The sequence below is a fragment of the Corvus hawaiiensis genome, chromosome 23, assembly GCF_020740725.1.
Source record: "Corvus hawaiiensis isolate bCorHaw1 chromosome 23, bCorHaw1.pri.cur, whole genome shotgun sequence".
In the NCBI taxonomy this organism is placed as follows: Eukaryota; Metazoa; Chordata; class Aves; order Passeriformes; family Corvidae; genus Corvus; species Corvus hawaiiensis.
In genome coordinates this window covers 5,721,506-5,736,503 of record NC_063235.1, presented here as the reverse complement: position 1 = coordinate 5,736,503, position 14,998 = coordinate 5,721,506, and the positions used below count along the sequence as shown (strand labels likewise).

The 14,998-nt window shown below is 65.8% G+C and overlaps 1 protein-coding gene across 12 annotated transcripts in view; it reads left to right on the top strand.

Moving 5' to 3' along the window:
• The window catches only part of ADGRB2 (adhesion G protein-coupled receptor B2), a 61,011-nt gene extending 46,277 nt beyond the window's left edge, over nucleotides 1-14,734 (top strand). For 6 of the 12 annotated variants that reach the window (XM_048326975.1, XM_048326976.1, XM_048326965.1 and 3 more), the window contains 27 exons: nucleotides 424-588; nucleotides 1,237-1,401; nucleotides 1,475-1,576; nucleotides 1,969-2,075; nucleotides 2,693-2,887; nucleotides 2,982-3,050; nucleotides 3,158-3,266; nucleotides 3,341-3,487; nucleotides 4,466-4,541; nucleotides 4,611-4,713; nucleotides 5,384-5,427; nucleotides 7,226-7,352; nucleotides 7,872-7,975; nucleotides 9,343-9,445; nucleotides 9,692-9,842; nucleotides 10,085-10,154; nucleotides 10,267-10,333; nucleotides 10,458-10,543; nucleotides 11,096-11,194; nucleotides 11,879-12,050; nucleotides 12,122-12,217; nucleotides 12,345-12,384; nucleotides 12,515-13,173; nucleotides 13,442-13,477; nucleotides 13,757-13,861; nucleotides 14,002-14,055; nucleotides 14,165-14,734. In XM_048326975.1, coding sequence (XP_048182932.1) covers nucleotides 424-588; nucleotides 1,237-1,401; nucleotides 1,475-1,576; nucleotides 1,969-2,075; nucleotides 2,693-2,887; nucleotides 2,982-3,050; nucleotides 3,158-3,266; nucleotides 3,341-3,487; nucleotides 4,466-4,541; nucleotides 4,611-4,713; nucleotides 5,384-5,427; nucleotides 7,226-7,352; nucleotides 7,872-7,975; nucleotides 9,343-9,445; nucleotides 9,692-9,842; nucleotides 10,085-10,154; nucleotides 10,267-10,333; nucleotides 10,458-10,543; nucleotides 11,096-11,194; nucleotides 11,879-12,050; nucleotides 12,122-12,217; nucleotides 12,345-12,384; nucleotides 12,515-13,173; nucleotides 13,442-13,477; nucleotides 13,757-13,861; nucleotides 14,002-14,055; nucleotides 14,165-14,359 — 3,446 coding nt within the window. In that variant the 3' untranslated portion in view covers nucleotides 14,360-14,734. Of the gene's footprint in view, nucleotides 1-423; nucleotides 589-1,236; nucleotides 1,402-1,474; nucleotides 1,577-1,968; nucleotides 2,076-2,692; nucleotides 2,888-2,981; nucleotides 3,051-3,157; nucleotides 3,267-3,340; nucleotides 3,488-4,465; nucleotides 4,542-4,610; nucleotides 4,714-5,383; nucleotides 5,428-7,225; nucleotides 7,353-7,871; nucleotides 7,976-9,342; nucleotides 9,446-9,691; nucleotides 9,843-10,084; nucleotides 10,155-10,266; nucleotides 10,334-10,457; nucleotides 10,544-11,095; nucleotides 11,195-11,878; nucleotides 12,051-12,121; nucleotides 12,218-12,344; nucleotides 12,385-12,514; nucleotides 13,174-13,441; nucleotides 13,478-13,756; nucleotides 13,862-14,001; nucleotides 14,056-14,164 lie in introns of those variants that run through there. The other 6 variants (XM_048326966.1, XM_048326968.1, XM_048326973.1 and 3 more) reach the window with 6 other exon arrangements.
• Nucleotides 14,735-14,998: the final 264 nt, after the last annotated feature.

Genomic DNA, 14,998 nt, shown 5'->3' with positions numbered 1-14,998 from the left:
ATTTGGTGGAAAGCGATGCCAGGCCTTCTAGATTTGGCAGGACTAATTCCAGAGATGCTGGATTTGGTTGGAAGCGATGCCAGAGATGCTGGGTTTGGCAGGACCCATGCCAGGGACACTGGGTTTGGTTGGAAGCCATGCCAAGGATGCCAAAAACGCTAAGTTTGATGGGAGCAACACCCAGATCCCCACTGTGAGCGTGTCCCTTGTGGTGCAGCCGGTGTGGGGGGCCAGTCCCAGTGACAGTCCCCCCACCAAGGACAGGATCCAGCCCTGCCTATCCAGTCCGGCACAGGACGAGCCGGCACATCCGTAGGTTGGACCCGTTGCCCGGTGGTGGTGAGCCCGGTGGCGAGCCGGGGCCGCGCGGGCCGAGCGGCCGCTGTCCAGTGGGAGCTGACGGCGCTCTCCTTGTCCCCGCAGTGGAAGGGCAGTGGCTGGAGTGGGGCGCCTGGAGCCGCTGCTCCGTCACCTGCGCCAACGGCACCCAGCAGCGGACGCGCAAGTGCAGCGTCTCGGCCCACGGCTGGGCCGAGTGCCGGGGGGCCCACGCCGACGCCCGGGAGTGCTCCAACCCCACCTGTCCCAGTAAGGCCCCGCGCGCTGGGGGGGAAGCGGGGGGACGGCCACGCGGCGGGGCGCGGCACCCAGCGCGGCCCAGCCGTCACGCCGCCGCGGTGTCACCGCCGGTGACACCCGGGGTGCTGGCAGCCCCCTCCGCTGCGGGGGAGCAGGAGCCTGAGGGTGATGCCAGGGATCACCGGGCACGTCTCAGCTGGAGGAGTTGGGGCTTGGCGCTGTTCTCCGAGCGGGTCGCGCTGGGGACCCGTCGGTGCCAGGTGGCTGCGGGTTGTGCCGTGCTTGGGGCGTTCAAGCACGAGTGGTCTCTCGCGTGTGCACATGGGGCTGGGGACGGCTCTGGGCATGGGGGACACTGGGCAAAGGATGGACCATGAGGTCCTCATCGTGTCCTTTGAGACGCTCCTTGTTTTTTGGGAGAGGCGGTGGCGTCCGTGCCATGGTGTTTGTGGATGGTGGCAGGGAGTGAAGGGCATCTGCACCAGGATGCCAGTCTGCTCTAAAAGAGATTTACGGCACCGATCCATGGATTTCACACCCCGCGGGATTTCGGCTCCCAGCGCGGGGGGCAGCGCCGATGGTGCCCCATCCCCGTCCCCGCGGGTGCCGCTCTCCCTGCACTCAGCCGGGTGTCCCACAGTGTCCCCATCCTCACAGCAGACAGCAAGTGGGGTCCTTGGAACCACTGGAGCCTCTGCTCCAAGACCTGCGACACCGGCTGGCAGCGGCGCTTCCGCATGTGCGAGGGCACGGGCATGCAGGGCTACCCCTGCGAGGGCACCGGCGAGGAGGTGAAGACCTGCAATGAGAAGAAGTGCCCAGGTATGGGGTACCCCACACCCCAGCGCCCCTCACCCCGCATCTGGGCAGTGCTGATCCCCCTCTTTACCCCCAGCCTACCACGAGATGTGCAAGGACGAGTACGGGATGCTGCTGACCTGGAAGAAGACGGCTGCCGGGGAGATCATCTACAACAAATGTCCCCCCAATGCCACAGGTGACACCAGACGCTCCCCAGGCTGGCGTAGGGCAGGGGGTGGTGGGTGGCATTGGGGTTGAGCCACCTGGAGCAGGGCAGGGAGTGGTGGGACGAGCACCTCCAAACCCCAGGGGCGATAGGTGGCATGAGGGACAAGTGGCCCAAACCTCTCTGACCTGGAGCAGAGTAGGGGATCGTGGGTGGCATTTGGGTTGAGCCACCCCAGAGCCCCAGGGGCAGAGGGTGGCATTGGGGTCGAGACACCTGGAGCAGGGCAGGGGTGTTGGGTTACATCAGGGATGAGCATCCCGAAACCCCTCTGACCTGGAGCAGCACAGGGGGCTGCGGGTGGCATTGGGGTGCTGGGAGGTGATTCCAGTGCCAGCCCCAATCCCAAATCTCTGTCACAGGGTCTGCCAGCCGCCGGTGCCTGCTGAGCCCCCATGGGGTCGCCTATTGGGGTGTGCCCAGCTTCGCCCGCTGCGTCTCCCATGAGTACAGATATTTGCATCTCTCAGTAGGTGCCCGCTCTGGCACAGCCCCTTCTGTGCCCTGTCCCCCTGACAGCCACATCACTTCTCCATCTGGGCACCACGTTGGGAAACTGAGGCAGGGCTCCCTGGGTGGGTTGGGAAAGGGGACCCCACCCAAGCTGTGTCCTTGGGAAATGGTTCTTGGGATGGGAAGGTTCCCTCAGACTCCCATGGAATCCCCTGTGGGGTGGGAGCAGGCATCCCATCTCAGAGCTGGAGGGGGATCCTGGTTGGAGTTGTGTTTCTATGTCCTTGGGAAAAGGCTTTTGGGATGGGGAGGATGCCCCCAGACCCCCCTGCATGTCCCCAGACCCCCCTGCATGTCCCCAGACCTCCATGAACTTGGACTAAGGCCCCAATCCTAGAGCTGGAGTGTTCGAGTTGCATTCCCATGCCCTTGGGAAAAGACTTTTGCGATGGGGAGGACGCCCCCAGACCCTCATGGATGTCCCCAAACCCCTGTGGACCCCCTCACCCCTCACATCCCACAGCCGCCTTCATTAACACAATTAGCTCTGCAGTGTCCCCCCGGGCTCTGGGGGTGATAAGGGACACTCAGCAGCGCTGGGAGGTGACACCGCTTGTCCCCACTCCGTACCAGCTGCGGGAGCACCTGGCGAAGGGCCAGCGGGTGCTGGCAGGGGAGGGCATGTCCCAGGTGGTGCGGAGCCTACTGGAGCTCATGGCCCGCAAGACCTACTACAGCGGGGACCTGCTCTTCTCCGTGGAGATCCTGCGCAACGTCACCGACACCTTCAAGAGGGCCACCTACATCCCGTCCTCCGAGGACGTGCAGGTAGCGGGCAGGGGGACAGCGAGGGTCCCCTCCCCGGGGAGGTGGCGGTCGGTCGGTCCCCAGCCCCCAGCCCCGCTGAGCCCCGTCCCCGCAGCGCTTCTTCCAGGTGGTGAGCTACATGGTGGACGCGGAGAACCGCGATAAGTGGGAGGATGCCCAGCAGGTGAGTGGCACGAGGGGATGGTGGCAGCTGGGATGGCCCCACCACGGGGGTGTCCTCACTGCGGTGGCGCATCCCGGTGGCTCCGGAGCTGCTCCCGTCTCCCGCAGGTCTCTCCTGGCTCCGTGCACTTGATGAAGGTGGTGGAGGACTTCATCCACCTGGTCGGGAATGCGCTGAAGGCTTTCCAGAGCTCCCTCATCGTCACGGACAACCTGGGTGAGCGGCAGGGCAGGCGTGGGGACCTGAGGGGAGGCGGGAGCGGGAGGTGACCGCTGTGTGTCCCCTGGCAGTGACCAGCATCCAGCGGGAGCCCGTGTCCGCTGTGTCCAGCGACATCAACTTCCCCATGAAGGGCCGGCGGGGGATGAAGGACTGGGCCCGCAGCTCCGAGGACAAGCTCTTCATCCCCAGGGAGGTGCTGAGCCTCGCCTCGGCCGGTGAGCAGGAGTGCCCAGGCATGCGCACATCTGGCAGCGTGCACATCTGGAGGTGCACGCACATCTGGGAGCGTGCACGTCTGGAGGCGTGCGTGTGCTCGAACGTTCCTGCACATCTGAGATGGCGCGCACGCGTGCGCCTGCACATCTGGAGGTGTGTGTGCTGTGGGCGTGCACATCTGGAGCGTGCAGGTGTGCGCACGTGTCTGTGAGCCTGCGCATGGCAGTGCACATCTGGGAGAGCGCAGGCGCGTGTGAGCCTGCACATCTGGAACTGCACATGTGTGCGTGAGCCTGCACATGGCAGTGCACATCTGGGAGTCTAGAGGCGTGCACACCTGAGTGTGCACATCTGGAGCACGCAGGTGTGCGCACGCCTGTGTGAGCCTGCACATGGCAGTGCACATCTGGGAGAGTGCACGTGCGTGTGAGCCTGCACATCTGGAGGTATGCACATGTGTGCACGTGTCTGTGAGCCTGCACATGGCAGTGCACATCTGGGAGAGTGCACGCGCGTGTGAGCCTGCACATCCGGAACCGCGCGCGCGTGTGTGAGCCTGCACATGGCAGTGCACATCTGGGAGTGTAGAGGCGTGCACACGTGTGAGTGTGCACGTCTGGAGGTATGCACATGTGCACACGCGTGTGTGAGCCTGCACATCTGGAACTGTGCACGCGTGTGCACGTGTGTGTGAACCTGCACGTGAGTGCACATCTGGGAGTGTAGAGGCGTGCACGCGTGTGAGCGTGCACATCTGGAGGCGCGCACACGTGCACACACGGGAGTGCACATCTGGTGCAGATGTGGGCTTACATTGACACACCCATGAGCTGAATCCCCGGGCGCGTGCAGGTGAACGCCTGCGCTCTGGGGCTGGGCGTGCGTGCCAGCGCACATCTGGGCGCACATCTGGCAGCCCCGTGCGTGCCCTGCGTGTCCCCTCCCGTGTGTCACCGAGCTCGTGGCTCTCTCTGCAGAAGCGGAGGAGTCGTCGCACTTTGTCATCGGGGCAGTGCTGTACCGCACGCTGGGGCTCATCCTGCCCCCGCCCAGGTGAGTGGTGCTGCCCGCGGTGTCCCCTGCTGTCCCCCGGCCTGTCACAGCCCGTGTCCCTCCCCTCAGGAGCCCCCTGGCCGTCACCTCCAAGGTGCTGACGGTGACGGTGCGCCCGCCGACCCGGCCCGCGGAGCCCCTCGTGCTGGTGGAGCTGTCCCACATCATCAACGTGAGTGTCCCGTGTCATCAGGAATGTCCCTTCCCATGGCACCAGTGGAGTGTCCCCCTTCCCATGGCACCAGTGGGAGTGTCCCTCTCCCATGGCACCGTGAATGTCCCTTTCCACATCACCAAAGTGAGAGTCTTCCTCCAATGACACCAATGTGAGTGTCCCCCTCCTCATGTCATCACCCTTTCCACACCAGCGTGACTGCTCCTGTCCCTCATCATCACTGAAAGTGTCCCCTCCCACGTCACTGTGAGTGTCCCCCCTCTGTGTCATCCACACAAGTGTCCCTGTCCCACGTTGGCACCGTGAGTGTCCCCTCCCACCATGTGTTGCCCTTCTTCATCATCGACCCTCCTGTGTCTCCAGCGAGTTCCTTCATCACCACCACGAGTGTCCCCTTCTCCTCCCACGCCATCGATGTGTCACCCTCCTGTCCCATCGCTGCGTCACCTCCCAGTCCCATGTGGGTCCCTCCAGCCTTGTCACCTGCAGGCACTGAGAGCCAGGCAGGGACCACCAGCTCCAAGTTTGTGGCCACAAACTGGTCCCTGTGCCCACAGTGGGGACATGCCAGCCCTGGCACACCACGGGGATGTCCCCAAGTGCCACATCTCCTCGTGGGGTGGGGGTAAGGCTGGGGGGGAGCTCTAACCTGTCCCTGTGTCCGCAGGGCACGTCCCACCCGCAGTGTGTCACCTGGGACTACTCGAGGACGTGAGTGAGGGGCAGGGACACAGGGACACCCTGGTGACAGGGCAGGCTGGCAGTGCCAGGGGGCTGCTGGGAGGGAGTGGGAGAGGGGGTGGGAGCATGGATTGGAGCAGGGATGGGAGAAAGGATGGGAACAGGGATGGGAGAAGGGATGGGAACAGGGATGGGAACATGGATGGGAACAGGGATGGGAACATGGATGGGAGAAGGGATGGGAGAAGGGATGGGAACAGGGATGGGAGCAGGGATGGGAGAGCAGGGATGGGAACAGGGATGGGAGCAGGGATGGGAGAGCAGGGATGGGAACAGGGATGGGAGCAGGGATGGGAGAGCAGGGATGGGAGCAGGGATGGGAACAGGGATGGGAGAGTAGGAATGTAGAGCAGGGATGGGAACAGGGATGGGAGAGGGGATGGGAACAGGGATGGGGAGCAGGGATGGGAGCAGGGATGGGAACATGGCTGGGAGAAGGGATGGGAGAAGGGATGGGGGAAGGGATGGGAACAGGGATGGGGGAAGGGATGGGAGAACTGGGATGGGAACAGGGATGGGGGAAGGGATGGGAGAACAGGGATGGGAGAGCAGGAATGTGGAGCAGGGATGGGAACATGGATGGGAACAGGGATGAGAGAACAGGAATGGGAGAGCAGGAATGTGGAGCAGGGATGGGAGCAGGGATGGGAGCAGGGATGGGAACAGGGATGGAAACATGGCTGGGAGAAGAGATGGGAACAGGGATGGGAGAACCGGGATGGGAGAAGAGATGGGAACAGGGATGGGAGAAGGGATGGGAGAACAGGGATGGCAGCAGGGATGGGAACAGGGATGGGAGAGCAGGAATGTGCAGCAGGGATGGGAACAGGGATAGGAGCAGGGATGGGAGCAGGGATGGGGAGCAGGGCCGGGGAGCCGGGACCATCCCTTCCCGTATCCCAGCCCCACTGGCACGGGTGAACTGAGCTCCCACGGGATCGATGTGGCCCCGGAGCCGCGGGGCCGCCCGCGCCAGGCTGCCAGATGTGATTTGTTAGTGCTGGCAGGAATGAGGGAAAGTAGGGCAGGAAGGGGGGCGGGCAGCGCTGCGGGGTGGGGGAGGGCACTGCCAGCCCCCCTGCCCAGGTACCCGCGGGTCACTGGTTCCAGTTCATCCCCCAAACCCGTGGGGAGGTGTCGGCTGTGATGAGCGTGGCAGGTCTCAGCCCGGCCCCAAGGACAGCCCCCAGCTGTGCCACAGACCCAGTTCCCGGTTTTCCCGACGTGCTGGGAGCTGGGGCTGCTCTCCCCGGGCATGGCAGTGTCACCCCCCTCGCTGCTCCCTCGCTGGGGGGGTCTCCATGGTGAAGGGGTCCCCATGACAGGAGGGTCCCCAAAGACGGGAGGGGTCCCCATGGCAGAGGGGTCCCTATAGCAGGGGAATCCCCAAAATGGGGGATCCCCGTGGTGGGAGAGGACCCCATGGAGGGAAGGTCCCCATGGAAGGAGGGGCCCCACAGGGAGAGGGAATCATCACCCCCCCCGGGAGAGGACACAGGTGCCAGGGGGCTCTTGGGGCTGCTCCTGCCTGTCCTGGCACTGCCCCTGCCCCTCCCAAACCTGTGTGGGATGATTAAACCTGAAGCCTTTGCGCTGCACCGCTCCCAACAAGATCAGCCCGGGGCAGGGATCCCCTGGCAGTGCCTCCCCGCCTGCCGTGCCTACCCCAAGGCAGGGCCAGGAAGGGGTTAACTCCGGAGAGGCGCGAGGGGCTGCGTGTGTTTGATCATTTCAAATTGCTCTCCCTCGCTCTCTTCCCATTAATCAGGGATGCTGGCTTGGGAAACTGGGACACGGAGAGCTGCCAAACCCTGGAGACCCTCCCGGCGCACACCAAATGCCAGTGCCGCCAGCTCGCCACCTTCGCCGTCCTCGCCCAGCTGCCCAGAGACCTGGTAGGGGACAGCGTGGGGACAGCCACGAGCCTGCTGGGGACACGCGATGTGGGTGGGGGGTGATCCCCGGGCTGGGGGCGGGGGTCCCTAAGGGAGGGTGGGGATGGGCAGGCGGCATTTCCTGCTAGGACGAGGTGGGCACTGGACGGTGAGGGTGTCCCCCACCAGCCAGGGGAAGGGTCCCACCCCCCCCAGCACCCCCAGCAGGGTGGGTTTTTGTGGGCAGGGGGTTGCCACAGTCCCTAGAGCTCCATACGGGGCACTGCCGTGTGCCAGGAGGGGAGGGGGCATCCCTGGCCCCCCGCCCCATTGCTATTCCGCCCGCGTCCCCCGTTGGCATGGAGATGGGCACGGGTCCCCGGGAAGGCGCCTTGGATGTGCCACCGCTGCCACCGACCCCCTCTGGCACTCGAGGGTCCCTAGTGAGGGGGTGGAGGGCCCAGAGTGGGCAGGGGGCTGGCAGAGAGCAGTGGGGGTGGGGGAGGTGGGCTCAGCCAGTGCCCACCGGTGTCCCCACAGGCCATGGACCCCTCGGGGACGCCGTCGGTGCCACTGATGATCGGCTGCGCCGTGTCCTGCATGGCCCTGCTGACCCTGCTGGTGATCTACGCGGCCTTCTGGAGGTGACCCGAGGGCACCTGGGGACCTGGGGGGCACCTGGGGCTCGAGGCTGTGTGGGGAGGGGGTGACAAAGGGGGACGTGGCACCGGGAAAGGCTCAGCATCAATGGGATTAATGTGGTGGGAAGGGAAAACCTGGGTGGGAGAAGATGCTTGGGTGGCCTGGCACTGTCCCCGCCCCGGGACAGCACCCATGCAGTGGCAGCACGGGACATGGGACAGGGACACGGGACAGGGACAGGGACATGGGACAAGGGACATGGGACATGGGATAGGGACATGGGACAGGGACAGGGACAGAGACATGGGACAGGGACAGGGACAGGAACATGGGACAGGGACATGGGACAGGGACAGGGACATGGGACAGGGACAGGGACTGGGACATGGGACAGGGACAGGGACAGGGACAGGGATATGGGACAGGGACAGGGATATGGGACATGGGACAGGGACAGGGACATGGGACAGGGACAGGGACAGGAACATGGGACAGGGACATGGGACAGGGACATGGGACAGGGACAGAGACAGAGACATGGGACATGGGACAAGGGACAGGGATATGGGACAAGGGACATGGGACATGGGACAGGGACATGGGACAGGGACAGGACAGGAACATGGGACAGGGACATGGGACAGGGACAGGGACAGAGACAGAGACATGGGACATGGGACAAGGGACAGGGCTATGGGACAGGGACAGGGACATGGGACAGGGACAGGGATATGGGACATGGGACAAGGGACAGGGACAGGGACATAGGACATGGGACAGGGACTGGGACATGGGACAGGGACAGGGACATGGGACAGGGACAGAGACATGGGACAAGGGACATGGGACATGGGACAGGGACATGGGACAGGGACAGGGATATGGGACATGGGACAAGGGACAGGGACAGGGACATAGGACATGGGACAGGGACTGGGACATGGGACAAGGACAGGGACATGGGACAGGGACAGGGATATGGGACATGGGACAGGGACATGGGACACGGACAGAGACATGGGACAAGGGACATGGGACATGGGACAGGGACAGGGACAGGGACATAGGACATGGGACAGGGACTGGGACATGGGACAGGGACAGGGACATGGGACAGGGACAGGGATATGGGACATGGGACATGGGACAGGGACATGGGACAGGGACAGAGACATGGGACAAGGGACATGGGACATGGGACAGGGACATGGGACAGGGACAGGGATATGGGACATGGGACAGGGACAGGGACAGGGACAGGGACATGGGACAGGGACAGGGACAGGGACATGGGTCAGGGACAGGGACAGGGACAGGGACAGGGACAGGGACAGGCTGGCCCCCCCGCCCCACGCCGCTCCTGCCGCAGGTTCATCAAGTCGGAGCGCTCCATCATCCTGCTCAACTTCTGCGTCTCCATCCTGGCTTCCAACATCCTCATCCTCGTGGGCCAGTCCCAGATGCTCAGCAAGGTGGGTGCCACCACCCTGCCACCACCCTGCCACCACCCTGCCACCCTCGGAGTGGGGTCCCAAGCCACTCGCCTCGTCCCCTGCTGGCTCCCAGCAGCAGATTGGATTTGGATTAACTCGATCCCGGGATTAAATCCCCCGCGCCGGTGGCTTTGACACAAACCTCGCCGGGCGTGGGGGTTTAACCGCCGAGATGCCGGGCACGTGGCCGCGTCCCCCTGATGTCCCCGTGTCCCCACCCCGCAGGGTGTGTGCACCATGACCGCCGCCTTCCTCCACTTCTTCTTCCTCTCGTCCTTCTGCTGGGTGCTGACCGAGGCCTGGCAGTCCTACCTGGCGGTGATCGGCCGGATCCGGACACGCCTGGTCAGGAAGCGCTTCCTGTGCTTGGGATGGGGTAAGAGCCCGGCACGGGTGAGAAGGGGACACCCCTCGCCCCTCCCTGATACCCCCCAGGCTCATCAGAGGGGAAACTGAGGCACAGGGGAGGGAAGCAGACCCAGGTGTCTCAGCTGTGGCAGCCTCAGGCCATGGGGAGCTGTCAGAGGAGCCCCATCGCTGTCCCCACCCCTGGGGTGGCGTTGAGGGGACAATGCCACCTTCCTCCAGCTCCTCCAGCCTCGTGTCGCCCCTCTCCAGGCTTGCCAGCCCTCGTGGTCGCTGTCTCTGTCGGCTTCACTCGGACCAAAGGCTATGGGACAGCGAGCTAGTACGTGGGGACAGGGGACACGGGGCGGGGCACGGAGGCTGCTGCGGGCTGGCTGGGAGCTGGGGATGGCGACAGGGCCATCCCCTGACACGCCACCCACGGTCCCCTGCAGCTGCTGGCTCTCTCTGGAGGGCGGTTTGCTCTACGCCTTCGTGGGACCTGCTGCTGTCATCGTGCTGGTGAGCTGCCCCCGAGCCGTGGACCCCCCAAAACTCACCCGGGGGGGGGGGGGGGGAGGGCTCGTGCCAGCTGCTGCCGCGGGCAGGGGGGCTCCGTGCCAGCCCTGAGCCCGCCCTCCCGCAGGTGAACATGCTGGTGGGCATCATCGTCTTCAACAAGCTCATGTCCCGCGACGGCATTTCAGATAAGTCCAAAAAGCAGCGAGCTGGGTAAGTGCCCTGCGCCCCGCGGGGGGGGTCCCCGGGGCCGCCCCCCGCCCCCTGCGCCCTGCCGGGGGCTTGGCATGGAGGTGCCCCGGCAGCGGGCTGAGGGCGGGGCAGATATCACCGCATCACTGGGCGGCGGGGGCCAAGCCCGGGGTGACCGCAGCCCCTTGTTGGGGGCTGCCGGAGGGGCAGAATTTGGGGGGCAGCCATCCCCTCTCCTTCCCTCGGGGAAGGGGGGTCCGCAGGCCGCAGCTCCCCCTCCCTGCCCGCCCCCTCCCCTGCCGCTTGGCCACCCCCCCTCGCCATTAACAGCTGCCGCCCTCGACTAACCCGGCGCTCTCTCTCTCTTCTCTCTCTTTCTTCTCCTCCTCCCATTCGCTTCTTGCCTGTGTCCGTCCATCCATCCCTCCATCCATCCCTCCATCCATCCCTCCATCCCCCCCCGCCCCCTCCCCGCCGTCCTGCCTTGCTCCCCCCACCCTCTCCCCGTGCCTGCATCCCCCCCGCGTGGCCCGGTCCTGGCCGCGGGGCGCCGGGGGGGCGGTGGGCTCGTAGCTCCAAGCCCCCCCCGTGCGGCAGCCTGCTGCTGAAATGCACCAAGTGCGGCGTGGTGTCCAGCGCGGCCATGACCTCCGCCACCGCCAGCAGTGCCATGTTAGTGCCCGTCCCGCGCCCGCCGCGCCCCCCGCCCCGAGCACAGCGCGGGGGGACACTCTGGGCATCGCCCCGGGGGGGTTGGGGACGGGTCAGAGGTCTCCAAGGGGAAGGGTGACGCTGTGTGCTCGGGGCGGGGTGCGCGTGTCCCATCACGTCTGCATGGCATGGCTTCCCATGGCAGGTCACCTCATCGCTGGGGTTGGGGGGCTCTTCTGGCCTGGGGGTGGGGGTACGCGCTCGGGGGTGTCCCCGGGACCCTCTTCCCGGCGTGTGAACTCCAGAGGCTGCCGAGGTCCCCGCTCATGGGGGTTTAGTCACGACAGAGGCAGCCCCGAAATTTACTGCTAAAATAAAAAGAGAAAAAAACCCCATCCCCTCTCTGCTGTTCTGGTGGCCGCGGGAGGGTGGCGGTGGCCCCGCGTCCCCCCAGCACCCTGTGGCTGTGTGGGGAGAGGGACACACCTTGGGGGGCTGGAGCCCACAGGTCCCCTCAGGCCTCAGTTCCCGGCTTGGGGACACCGAGGAAGAGGGGACAGCTGGGTGACACAGCCCCGGCCATGCTTGTGGGGCGCGGGGCAAGGCTCGGGGGGCTGCTGCGGGGGCGGAGGGCGGTGCTCGGGGGGCTGTCCCGGGGCAGCTCCGCCCCTCGGGCTCACCCCGGCCCCTCTCTCCCTGCGCCAGGGCATCGCTGTGGAGCTCCTGCGTGGTCCTGCCTCTGCTGGCGCTGACCTGGATGTCGGCCGTGCTCGCCATGACCGACCGGCGCTCCATCCTCTTCCAGGTCCTCTTCGCCGTCTTCAACTCCGTCCAGGGCTTCGTCATCATCACCGTGCACGGGTTCCTGCGCCGAGAGGTGGGGCGGCCCCGGAGGGGTGCCGGGGGACAGCCCTGGCCGCGTGGCCGTGACCGGCTCTGTCCCCGCAGGTCCAGGACGTGGTGAAGTGTCAGATGGGGGGGTGCAGGAGCGAGGAGAATGAAAACTCGCCCGACTCCTGCAAGAACGGGCAGGTGCAGATCCTGGTGAGTGGGTCACCCCTGGAGACCCCGCCGCTGCCTGTGCCGGCCTTGGTGCTTCATTTCCCCGTCTCTCTCCCTCTCTTTCTCTCCTCTCTCTCTCGCTCTCCCCCCTCTTTCTGGATTTTTATAGACAGATTTTGAAAAGGACGTTGACCTGGCGTGTCAGACAGGTGAGCTCTCCTCTCTTCTCACCGTGCCACACCTGGGAGGGACAGGCAGCACGAGCCAGGGGGTCTCTCCGGTGTCCCCACCCTCCGTGGGACCCCCAGGGCTGGCTCTGAGCCCGCTCCCTGCCCACAGTGCTGTTCAAAGAGGTGAACACCTGCAACCCCGCCACCATCACGGGCACCTTGTCCCGCATCTCCCTGGACGGGGACGAAGACCCCAAGCTCAACACCACCTCGGAGGGAGGCCTGGGCTTCTCCAGCCTGCCCGGGAACATCCCCCCCGCCAGCATCCTGGTGCAGGTGCCCAAGATGACGCCCAACGTGGTGGCGGGTCTGACCGAGCTGGGCGAGCCGCCGGCGCAGCAGCTCGGCCTGGAGGCGCCGGGTCCCGTTTACCTGTGCACGGAGAGCAGCCTGCGGCCCCTGGAATACGGCTGGATCCGGGCCCCCGAGCCCCCCCGCGAGAGCGACTACATGATGCTGCCCCGCCGCACCGGCAGCCTCAAGCCCTTCCCCCGGGACGAGGGGACGCTCGGTCCCGGCGCAGAGGAGGCGGTGCCCGGCGGGACGGGGCGCCCGGCGGCCGAAGGGGATGCTTACCCTGGTTTTGTGGCCGTGGATCACGTCAACGTGAACCTGAACCAGCCCTACGCGACGGTGAAGGCTCCCTACGGTCTCCAGTTCAAGCAGCACCCCACGGTGCGGCAGATCCTGGCCTCGGAGCTGTCGGAACGCAGCCGCACCATGCCCCGCACCGTGCCCGGCTCTGCCATGAAAGTGGGGTCCCTGGAGGTGAGCGGGGGGCTGGTGCCTGTGGACACTCGTGTGGGGAGGGACGTGTGTGCCAGGACACGTGTGCACGTGTAGGGTTGCATGAATTCCCCCCGTGCTCCCCACTGGGCATCTCACCCTTGGTGGGATGAGCTCCGTGTCCCCAGCCGGGCATAGACTGGGGCTGGCATGAGCCCCCAAACCTTGTTTCCCCTCACCCCGGACCTGCAAAGACCTTTCCCTTTTCTTCTCCATCTCCTCCCCCTGCTCCTGCCTGTCCCCCTGCCAGAGGAAGAGGTTGCGGTACTCTGACCTGGACTTCGAGGTAAGTCCTGCCATGGAGGTGTCACCGGTGCCATCGTGGGGGACTGACCCAGTGTGTCCCCACTCCCTTTGCCCCGCTGGCAGCTCCTGAGCTCTGAGGGGTTTAGACCAGGCCGTAACAAGCGCTGGCTCTGGATTAGAACACCAATGATGAGCGTGGAGTGGGCTCTGCTGCTTGTCTGGGATGCCCCAGGAAGGCAGGGAGGGGGACAGGGATGGGGACAGTGCTGAGGGACAGCGGGCAGCGCCGATGGCCACAGGCTCTGCTCTGCCCCCGCAGAAGGTGATGCACACACGGAAACGCCACTCCGAGCTCTACCACGAGCTCAACCAGAAATTCCACACGCTGGACCGGTACCGGGCTCCGTCCACCGGCTCCTCCAAGGTGAGGTCCTGGAGGCCCCACCCTGCCCCTGATCTGCACCCTAGAACCCTTCACCTCCTCCTGCATGGACTGTGGCACCCCGGGGACGTTGTGGGCACCCAGGGGCGCTGCCGGGGCTGAGCGCTGGGCTTTTTCCGCAGCGAGAAAAGCGGTGGAGCGTCTCGTCGGGAGGCGGGGACAAGAGCACGGCCAACGTAAGTCCTGGAGCCCCCTCGGGGGTTGTCCTACCCCATCCTGGGCGGGACTGGAGTGACTGTACCCCGGGGCAGTGGGACAGAGCCACAGCTGCCCCTCACCCCGCAGGATGTGACCAGCCCCGAGGAGCAGCGGCCGAAGGCTCCGGCCGCGCCGCCCAAGCCATGGAGCACATTCAAGGCGATGACACTGGGCTCGCTGCCCAGCGCCCAGCGGGACCGGCTGGAGCTGTGCCGGGCAGACTGGGACAGCCCCTGCGGCGGCCTGGACGCGGCCGACGGCGACTTCCAGACGGAGGTGTGAGCCCCGCGCCCATCGCCGCCGCCTCCGTCCCGTGCGCGGCCCCGCGAGCCGAGACGCTGGGTTTGCTCCGTGCTCCGGGGCAGCCGGGGGGTCCCTGCCCGGCCGGAGCCGCTTCCCTCCCCCCGGGAGAGCCGACTCCCACCCGTCCTCGCCTGGTTCCTCCTCCTGCCACCCCCCGGACGCGGGTGCGGAGGGGACCCGAGCCCTCCCTCCTCCCCCCACCCAAAAATGCTCACCCACGCTCACGCCTGCACCCCCACCCCGGGGCAGGACCGGCCGTCGAGGCCCTCAGACCTTCGTTCTTTTCTACCGGGATGTTTCTTCACGCCGTGCACCGTGTGCACGCGAGCGGCCGCTCCCTGGGACCCCCCCCCCCCCACCCCGGGACCCCCGCGGCCGCCCCCTCCCAGCCCTCCCCACCGTCCCCACCCCACGGGGCAGGTGCTGTCGTTGTTGGAAATAAAAGTTCACTCTCTGTGGTGCCGTGGGGCCGCGGCCGCCGCCTCGTGCTTCGCCTGGGGGTGGCTTCGCCCCTGCTCTGTCTGCACCCCCCTGCCCACAAAATCCACCGAGTAGGGTTGATCCTGCAGCCACGCGTTGCAAATGAGTATCTGATCACGGGAGCCGGGAGCAGTAATT